The following is an 11,102-nucleotide window of genomic DNA, read 5'->3' on the forward strand; positions in this document are numbered from 1 at the left end:
TTGTATGCTTCCAAAATTTCAGACTTCAGTTTATAAAAATATGTATGTTAGCTTTCTGTATATCTCCAGATAATTCCAAGATGAAAACATTGTCTCCTGGATAATTCTTTAATTCTCTTAAAAGTGTTCAGTCTTTTAAATATTAACACCAAGTTTTTTCTAGTTGTAGACCTCAGTATTTTGTCTCTTTGAGGATATTAGTAGGATTCTGTCCTTTTGAATATCATTGAATATCTGAATCTTAAAGGAACTAACAATTTTTTGTTAGTAGAACACAACCTTTTTCTTTAGAATGTTGTCTCTCTTGTATTCCACATTGATGATTTTTCTACCTTCAGCAAGAAAATCCAATATACAAGAGTCCTATTAATAATTTCAAGAATCCAAACTATGGACGTAAAGCTGGTCTCTAGGTTTCCGTTCGTATTTTCTTTTCTATTTCTTTCTCTTTGCATGTGCTTTTCTTCAGAGTTGCTGAATGCAGCTTTAACTAATTATTGCTTGATTCCTAACACCTTTTTTTAACTGCTGCATCATACTTTGAATTGTAACGGAATTTAGAGAGACAGTTTAGTGTAATAATTAAAAGCACTAGGTTGAAACATGGGAAACCAAATTCTGGGCTTAGGGCATGTTCACACTATGCACAATTATTAGGCAAGTTGTCTTTTGGAGGATTCATTTCATTATTGAACAACTACAGTGCTCTCGGTCAATCAAAAATGTTAATAAAACACAAACCTGAGCATTTAAGAAAGTAAAAGTAAGGTTTTGACAACTCCTCAAAATTTACAAATAAACATTTCTGACATTTCTCTCACACACACAAAAATCAGAGACCAATATAGCCATCCTTTTCAGTAACAATCATAAGCCTTCCATTCATGAACTCTGTCAGTTTCTTCTGTTGATGATCAACTTTTTGTGCAGCAGCAACCATAGTCTCGTTCAGAGAGGTGTATTGTTCTCCGTCACTATAAATCTCCCATTTAAGAAGGGCCCACAAGTTCTCAATAGTGTTTAGGTCAGGTGAGGAAGAGGGGGGGATGCCATTATTCTTTCATATTTAAGGCCTTTACTAGCTAAATATACAGCGGAATACTTCAATACATATAATGGAACATTGTCCTGCATAAAAATCATGGTCATATTAAAAGATGCAGACTTCTTCCTGTACCACTGCTTGAAGAATGTGCCTTCTAAAAACTGGTAGTAGGTTTGGGAGTTGATTTTGAATCCATCTTCAACCTGAAAAGATCCAAATAGCTCATTTAAATAATACTAGCCCATACCAGTACCCCATCTCCACCTTGCTGGTGTCAGAGTCGAAGTGGAGCTCTGTACCTGTTACTGATCTAGCCAGGGCCCATCCATGTGGTCCGTCAAGAGTCATGCTCATGTCATCAGTCCATAAAAGCTTTGAAAAATCTGTCTTCATATATTTCGTGGCCCAGTCTTGCCGTTTCAACCTATGTGCTTTGTGCAGTGGTGTTCAGGTTTCAGCCTTCCTTACCTTGGCCATGTCTCTGAGCACTGAACACCTTGTACTTCTGGATACTCCAGGTAGGTTGCAGTTCTGCAATATGACAGCACTGGAGGATAATGGATTCCTGTAGCTTTATGTTTGATTCTTCTCAAATCTTTGGCAGTTAATGTGCCAAAACGTCTTTTGCAATCCTGTTGACTATTTGCAACAAAAAGTTTGATGGTTATGTGATCACACCCAATAACTTAGGAATTTCAAGAGTACCTCATCCCTCTGAAGGACTTTTTACAATTTTTGACTTTTCAGAGTCAGTTAAATCTCTTTTTTGGCCCCTTTTGCCTGAGGAAAAGAAGCTGCCTAATAATTATGCACACCTTGATATGGGGTGTTGATCTCCTTAGGCCACACCCTCCCTCATTACATAAAAACACATCACCTGATATTCTTATATCCACTAAGCATTCAAGTTTATACAAAAAATATACATATATTTTCCATATACATAAAAATGATATGGTCAAAATACTCAATTGCCTAATAATTGTGCACACAGTGTAGTCTTTAGACTTTGAACACATATCCCTTTTTCTCAGCAAAAAGAAGGTAATAGAAAACCATTCCTGAAAATTTTTGGCAACAAAACCTTAGGGCCTGATTTGAAGGCAGTCAATAAATAAATAAATAAATAAATAAGAAATGGATAATTATTTAACAACTTATTTTGCCCCCTTTAGTAAGGTCTGAAATACTGGTGAGTAAAACAAGGACCCCCACCAAAAAAAAAGTGAGAAATGCAAACCAGAGCACTCTCTTCTTCATAAGGGCTTCTATGCAAAATTATATTAATGCTTGAGCTCTGGCCCTTTTCCAACCTTAGGGATTGGCAAATATTGAGATATGATGCTCTTTGAATCTTGTGAAATAAACTGGGCATGATGTAGCTTAATTTAAGTAGTTTCAGTTTTAATAGAACAAATTATTTACTGCATTGTCACTGAAATCACCTTTTTTAGCTGGCTAGTTAGTTTACTTGAGAATACTCATCATGTTTGTAAATGCTATCCCAAGATGACTCTTGGGACAATGGCCACTAACTAAGCAGATACTTCAGACAAAAAAGCATCAATGGCAGGAAATGGAGCATAAGGCAAATACAGTCTTGGCAACATATAAAATAATTCTTCTTGAATGTTGATCTCTATTCTAACTGAACACGACAATAGTGTGATGAGGTAGAATATAGTTAGATTGAACTTCATTGATAGTTTATATAAAACGTACAAACTTGATTTGCGGCACAACCAAATTATTAGTAGTATACATAAATATGCTGCATTCTTCACATATATGTCCTCCTTTTCTTACTTTTTCTCCTCCTTTCTTTTATTATATATCCATTCCATCTCTTGTTATTTGATATTCAGTTATTTTTTTATTTCTGAACCCTCTGTTGCTATATGAATTTGGTTATATAATTGTCAGTAATAGTCCTGAAAAAAGACAAAACATTTTCCCCAAGCTTTAAAAAGAATATTCAAAAATAGTGTCTGGATTGAAATCCATAATTTTTGGGTGCAGAATAATATTGCTTTTTAAAGTCAGATAATATCAGGCATTTCAGTATAAGGAATTAGTTGCAAATCAGTTTGCTGTGTCACCATTTATGTAATTTGGAACAAATTCATCCATGCTTACACAACTTGATTATACAGGGTTTGTGTGTATGAGTCGCAAGTCCTCTCTTCTGTTTGCTGTTTGTGAGCTTTGTTCCTCAATATTAAAGGATGAATTTGCTGTGTTCACATTGAGACTAATTTTTTGGCTGATCTTACTTAGATCATTAAAGACTTCAGTAATAAAGGAGCACTTGGCTGTGAATCTTCCTGATAGTGTAATGCCAGTGTTAATTTTGCGCTGTCAAAAATACATGCAAAGTTTCCAATTCAATTAAAGTATGGCTAGACTGGAGGGAATACGCAATCAATGTAAAGGAGATTGTTTTCCCAAAAAATCTTTTAATTTTTATTTATATGGCCACCCATATCATCATCGTGCATTAAAATGTTAGGAAATTCCTATGAATAGATTATTTGCAGTTTCTTTCCTTGTATATTCTAAAGAATAATTTCTGTTAGGCATGATGTGTAGTAAAAATTAAAAATGATGGATAATAGGTAATCTGTAATATTTCCCTCCTATTCCCCCCCCCCCAAAAAAAAAGCTTTCTTGCTTGTTTCAATCTTGTTGATAGAGTGTAGGAGCTGTGGGACCTGTATGCACATGGATCTCTAATTGGCTTGGCAGTATGTGAAAATATTTTATCAATAAATCAACAGATTTTTCACTCTATAATCCTTTGGTTTTTTTTTTCCTTTAGGGTGAAAATCCTATATACAAAAGTGCCGTGACAACTGTAGTGAATCCTAAGTATGAGGGGAAATGAAAACTGCTTTATGATTTCACAGCACTGGGTGTGATATAATAGTTTTGTACTCATTATGTAGCTTTTGGCAATATTGCAATGGATTTACTAGTTCCTTACTTACCTACACAGTTGTTTCCTATGCAATTTTTTTAAATGTACAGTATTTTTTATTTTTGAAGTTTTATCTTTGTTTTTGCAAACAAATAGTGCCACAAGATTCACAGAATACTTGAGATTGCGTATCCTACTCAATAAGATTATAGCTTACTCAAGGTGCTTTTTTATCTACCCTGTCTTTTGTATGGAATGAAACACTTAATAAACAATTTGCCTATACATTAAGTATTAAAATTAGAACAGTTTTTAGCCTTATAGATGTATCAAGGTTTGGCTTGCACACATAGTGCAAACCTAATACTTACTAATAAACTATAAAAATTAGTTTATTAATAATGTTAGACTTAACTTCCAACTTTCTATATTCAGTAATGTGGAAACCATGATGTAACTTTAATTTCAAGTTTCATGTGTGACATTCATTTTTAATTGTCACTATGTGTATAAGAATAAAAAGAAAAAAATAAATCCAAAATAGAGCTTTAATATTATTAAAACATATGATGATGATGATAATAATAATAAGAAGAAGAAGAAGAATTCCTGTGTATAAATTCAGTTTCCAATTTTAGTACTGACAAGTACACTGCCAAGACTCCTTTTTAAATCAGCTCCCCTTATCTGATACCATCCTGAGGTGCTGGACTTTTTAAAAACTGGTTATATTTGAAATTGAAAGTCCAGCATATATAGGGCACAGAATAGGAGCAAGGTCTTAGCGCCTTAATTTCTTAGGTTTCTTTTTAAATTTCTTGCTTGATTTAAAGCCTGGTGCTTTAGCAACTTTATCTTTAATGTATTTGATTTCTTTCTGTGTAAGATAATTGTTAAACCAGCTTATGTTTGCAATCTTGGTTGTAATTTATCCTATAGCTAAAATTGCATGATTCTGAATCAGGAGTTACTGTGGCTTGTATATTTGCTGCTGGCTATTCTGTTATCTGTTCAGTACTGGCCACATTCATATTTTAAGTGCCTTTTATTTTAACAAATGCTCACTTTTTACAACGTTACCATGGAAATTATTTATTAAATTTAATAAATTCCTTTAAAAATTGTATTGGCATTTCTTTCTTTATTGCAAGTGTTGCTAAAGTTAAACGTTCTTAAAATGTAGGAGAGCAGGGCTTGGGGAAGGCTGTTGTAGCCCTTCTGAGGTCAGCTTCATCAGAAAAGGACAAAGAACTGAACTGCTCCCAAGCTGAGGATTGGTGAAACCTACCTGACTGATCTTGAGAGAAGGAAGAGGGATGGAAATGAACTGTGACACTCCTTTTTGAGCATCAAATTCTTTCCTCCCCCAGCCCAACCTCTTGTGTGGAAAAATTTTCAGGGAAGAGCTAGGAGTATCTCCAAGGGATGTACTGAGTTAGACACTGGTACTAGAATCCAGCTAGATGGACGCTGCTCCTAGAATAATTTTAATTATTTCTTTCTAGTTTTCTTGGGGTGAAAGAATAGTTCTAAAGGAAATTCAGAATCCCATGTTCTATCCATCAGGCAGATTTATGCCAGGGAAGAGAAAAGATTTGGAATCCTGGAAATATATATAATAGCAATGATAGATTTCAATTTTTCTGAACATTTCAACTGGAATGTAAGGGCAGTAAGACAAGTTTTGGTTTCATTAGGGCTGAAAAGATATCTGGAACTCAGCATTTATAATTTGTGTTTCCTATCCCTGTCCCACCCATATATCATTATACATTCTAAATTGTGTTACTTGATAACCTCAGCATGCAATCTTATTTTGTTTGTTTCATTTAGGCTAAGTGGTCAAATATCAGAAGTTTTACATAGTGTCCTCTTATTCATTTAGGTTATTTCAACAATAACCACCTTCTCATGTAGCACTGAAGTCTACCCAATTTTTTTCTATAGGAACAACCATTGCTAAAGAAACAAATTACTTCTCTTTTGTTATATGTAGACCAGCATAATGCAGACAGTATGCTAATTATGGATTCTATTTTAATCAACCTTCTACATTAGAATCACAAGAAGATTTTGTATTTGGGAGGATACGAAATATACCAAGATTCAAAGAATTATCTGTATTTGCTTTGTACCCAGTTCTTGGAAGTTAGAAGGAACTCAATATCCATCCATATCAGCATGATACTATAACCAGAATAGTACAAAAAAAATCCATATAATTTTTCAGAACTTGCTATTATTATGATCTCTGCATCTAACAGACAAGGAGGACTTTCACTTTGCTTTTAAGTCAACATTTGCTAGCTGCTTTAAGTATGCTGGAGAGCAAACAACATGAAATTCTATAAAGAAATGAATTATGACTTAATGTGAAGATTACTCAATTGTATTAGCTCGTTCCCTGTGAATTTTAAGGGTCGGGTTGATTAGGCCCATTAAAAAAAAAGATCTGAATTCTAGACAGACTATACCATCCCAGACCCTCAACCCCAAAAAGTTATTTCACAGAGGGATAAATGTACTTTTATCAAGTGCAGTAAAAGTCATTACTCTGATTTGGTAGTTTAGTTTACATATATTTTAACTGCCATTACATTGCAAATTACAGTTTCTACAGGTCTCAAAAGAGATTCATACATGAATGCCTTAATTTTTTCCTATCACAGTTATAAAGTTGAAAGTTACAAGGTCGCTGCATAATGAATTAATGCAAAAAATCAAAGTTAGATCACTGGTTTCTTGAATGTTGCCATGCAATTGAAGAAGATCCATCTTTTCTTGGAGGACTGCATTTCTTTCCACAAATAATGAATGAATCCTATAATTCAAACATATTCTGTATGCAATTTCAATAATCAACTTTATGAAATTCAAATTATTTATATATTTTCCTTTTGCAATTGTAAGTTTCGTAAATCAATAGACAATTAATTAGAAAATTCATATATACACAACAGCTTGATACCAGAAAACATTTTTTTGCTTGAAAATTATCCTAAATGGTGCTTTATATAGTCATGTTCTTAGCATGAATCTGGTATGTGGAGACCAATAGCTTTTTTTTTTTTGCAATAAAGTGTCCAAACTACTTAAATAAAAACCATTTCCAAAATTAAGAATTAAGCCTTTTTTTTCTTATTATATCTTAAGGACATTTCTCATACCCTACAGTCATAGAAACAAAGGTGCAAGGGTTCTGTTCTTGTATGTGGTTTCCTGCAACACTTGAAACTTTTAAATGTGTTCTAAAAGACCATGGAACATATTTTGGAACATACTTTGTTATATTTTGTTCTTTTGGAATACAACAAGCTTATTGTCAGGCCTGCAGTGATATTTCTTTTTAGGATCTTTGGCCTACCACACACACGATTATTTCATTATGCTGTTTCATTAGTGTAGTAATTGGGAGGGGAAATAGAAAGGAATAGAATTGTGGAATGTGTTGTTGTCATTCCTTTCTAGAAGCCCAAGGTCATCTTTTGTCTCTGCACCTCTCCACCTGACCAGAACCAGCTGGGTGGAGATGCCAGCATGGCCGAAGAAGATTGGACTATGTGATGGATTTATGGGTGTAGGGATAAGATCATAAATTTTCAACTGGGTGGAATCCCAGGAAGCTTTTAGATTTGGGATTCCAGTTTGTTGCCAATATGTCTGTCTTGTTAAATTGGAACTTTAAAGATAGCTCTGCCTTGGACTGATTTAATTCTGCATGATATTTGGAGCGCTGACACTTGTATTGCTTAAATGATAAAACAGATTTTCCATTTTACAGGCAACTCTAATTACCGGTATAAGCATCACTACTTTAATATCATTTTGAAGTCCACTATTTTTATACAAATTCATCTTTTTTGAACATGACATCAAAACTTTAAAGGTGGTTTAAAGGTTTACTAGATTTCCATGATTCTGATTTGAAGACTGCATTTGGATCGCTGTTGCGTAGCCTGGGCGACTCATGCCCTGCCTTCAAAAGGCAAGTGTACAGCATGATAGGCACGTGGGGAAGAGGCTCAAGTGCTGCAAGATTTTACTAGGGTGGGATGGGGGAGAGTCGGAGGGCACTGCAGTCACCCATGGTGGATCATAAGGGCCACGGCCCCACGGCAGCCATCATAATTTTGAAATGGGGTGGGGTCATAGTTTTTTGAAGGGTGTCATAATTTCGAACATTCGTTAAATGTCTTCCATACGTCAAGGATTACCTATAGTCCCTTCAAATCAACTACAGAGGTATTCTACAACTTGTGAGCAATAGTTACTTACTAAATCTTGACCTTGATTAGTTAGAGGAGTTAGTCCTTGAAAGGCTGAAGAATAAAAATGACAAACACAAAAGTCCATTATTGTATTATAACAATTTAGAGTCTACCTGATATTTAATTGTATTTTTTTGCTGGGCAGAATATTAGTCAACTTTATAGTATTGACTTTTTTTATAATTTTAACATGAATGTAAATATTTTATGACAGGTAAATAGCTATGTTACCATTTTAAAATGAAATCTATGCAACTCTATTGCAGTGCGGATTCAACTCTGTATAAATTGCTTTGAAACTACAATGAAGCCTCATTTGTTTTTATTATTTCTTTCCCCCTCTATTATTGATGTCCTTCAATAATGCTTTAGAAGTACAGCAGTGACATTCAACTCAAATTGAAAACAGGGTTTTTTATGAATTCACTATAATGTATTTCCACAAATTGTTCAATTTAGCATTATAGATCTATGCCCACAGAAGCCTGACTGAAACCTTGTGCTTACTCTCTCCCTTTTCTCTCTGTCATGCAATTAGAAGGGAAAATGGATTTGGATTCAAAATTTTTGTGTGCAACGAGGAAGGGGTACCCACCCCTGCTTAGTTCCACTTCCTTGTCATCACTTCCTTCCTCGCTGGCTGATTTGTTGTCTTGGGGTTTATGATTGACTTTGGTCTTAAAGATTGAACACCCTCCCCTTCCATTTTTAGTTTAAAGCCCTTCAGATGAGGCTAGCCAGTGGTTTTCCTATCGCATCTGACACATATTCTTCCCAATCCTTAAAAGGTGCTGTCTGTCTCAACAGAAGCCGTTCCTAAAGTTAACGTAAACCATGATCTACAAATCCTGTAGAAAACAAAACTCTTTCCTGACAGAACAATTAATAAGTGGAACAATTTACCTCCAGAAGTTGTGAATGCTCCAACCCTGGAAGTTTTTAAGAAAAGATTGGACAACCATTTGTCTGAAGTGGTATAGAGCTTCCTGCCTAAGCAGTGGGTTGGACCTGAAGACCTCCAAGGTCCATTCCAACTCTGTTATTCTATTTTAATCCTAAAATCTCTATGCTTTGCATCAATTAACAACCTATCTGCATATTCTTGCATCTTTACATCAAGAACATATTCTTTACTTTCTACAGCTACCTACAGGACAATTATTAGCTATTGAAGCCATCCCTTTTTTCTGCAGTCTATATATGGGGTTCTCTGACTCCGAGGCTATTTCTGTTTTGGTTGCCTGACAGACTAGAACCTCTCTGGTAACCAAAATACAAATCTAGTGGAAAATTCCCAATAAGTTGATATTCCTACGAGTGATCATCATGGTTTTCTCCTAAGTTTCTCCCCAACTGCCAAGCTACTGCTGTCGGAATCAGGGAGGTTCCTTGTTATTCTTCTTTATTTGCCATTTCAAGGGAATGGTCTTCCGAAGTGGTAACAAATGGGGGGAGGGGTAGAGAATTAATGATGACTCAGGGGAAAGAGGGAGGCAGCAGGGAAGGCCAAAAAAATATCACCTCCTCTTTATTGATACCTTTCTGATATCTGCAGCGTAGGATGAATACCATCTTTATGTAAGGAAAGTTACTCTATAAGCCTTTTCCTTGGGATAGCAAAAGAATCATTTGGAGGCAGCAATTTTGGTATCATCATACTCTGATCCTGTCTACAGGAGAGTAAAGAAGGATGTTTTAGGTGGGGCTATATGGTTGAGCACTTGAAAAAACTTTATTCTGAAGACATAAATCAACTGTTCTCTTGCCAAGGTTAAATTACAACTGCAAGTTATTACTGCCCAAAGGTTTATGTTGAATGAGTAATCATAAAAACTGAAGAAAAAATTAAAGATAGCAAGCATTTATTTAGAAAGTCAACAGCACCAACTAATTTAAAAGATTTATATTTCCTTCCTTTATTCCTTCTTCCCTTGCATTTATTATTATTTATTTATCTTTTACATTGTGAAACCCTGTGACATCTCCCTCAGTAATTTTGTTGGTGCTTTTTTTATTTAGAGGTAATTTGGCATACTACATCCAGAAAGCCAGCAGCCACCCTTTTTTCTAAATTATGCCATTCTGATTATGCTTCCTAGGAAAGAGGAGCATGCTTTCTCCCCATATCTTTTAAAGACAATCTCATGAATACTGTACATATTTACATTTTCCCTCTCAAAACCTATGAAGAAAGTACAATTGATATTTGAATTATTACCTTTCATACTGGTTTTTATTTCTGGTCCCAATAGTCTTCTCTTTAACAAAGTCAGCTTTTGGGGATAGCTCCTATGGTTTAACTGGTTTGCTTCCCATGCTACATGGAAATATATACAGATGATCAATGTAACATTACTTTGACTCTATCCTGAATTTTTAAAATCCTGGAGTATTTTTCACTGTAACAAGCAGTCATTCTTTACATTTCTTGGTTTTCAAAGGATAAAACAGACTATGAAGGTATAAAATGTAAAATTCTTAACTAAAGTTTGAAAAATCTCATTTATCCATTCAGAATATTTATCTTGGTACATGTGTGAATCAAAATGGTTTAAAATGTGCACCTTGCTATTATAAGATAATGAGGAAAAAATAATGTATTGCATTATGAGCATCTATATGCTTATAATGATCAAATCAACTCAGGTGCTTAAATAATCAAATTTGTATATGCTATACAGTCAGACACAAACTTTGCATTTCAGACAACTATTATTACAAAAAGGCTTTTTTTAAAAAAAATCTACTCTCTTGAATCCTAGGAGGAAAACTATGGCAATCCACATCCAAAAATATTGCCCCCAAAACTGCATGGATTTTTCCATGTAGTCTCAATGAATCAACACTGGCTCAAAAGTTAAAAGAGAAGAAA

At 34.6% G+C, this 11,102-nt stretch overlaps 1 protein-coding gene across 1 annotated transcript in view; it reads left to right on the forward strand.

The window, feature by feature from the left end:
- Nucleotides 1-3,834, forward strand: part of ITGB1 (integrin subunit beta 1) — a 42,466-nt gene extending 38,632 nt beyond the window's left edge. Inside the window, 1 exon segment of the mRNA XM_032235518.1 lies at nucleotides 339-3,834. Within this exon segment, the coding sequence (XP_032091409.1) occupies nucleotides 339-413 (75 nt within the window). The 3' untranslated portion in view covers nucleotides 414-3,834.
- The last annotated feature ends 7,268 nt before the right edge of the window (nucleotides 3,835-11,102 follow it).

Source organism: Thamnophis elegans, chromosome Z, assembly GCF_009769535.1.
Source record: "Thamnophis elegans isolate rThaEle1 chromosome Z, rThaEle1.pri, whole genome shotgun sequence".
In the NCBI taxonomy this organism is placed as follows: domain Eukaryota; kingdom Metazoa; phylum Chordata; class Lepidosauria; order Squamata; family Colubridae; genus Thamnophis; species Thamnophis elegans.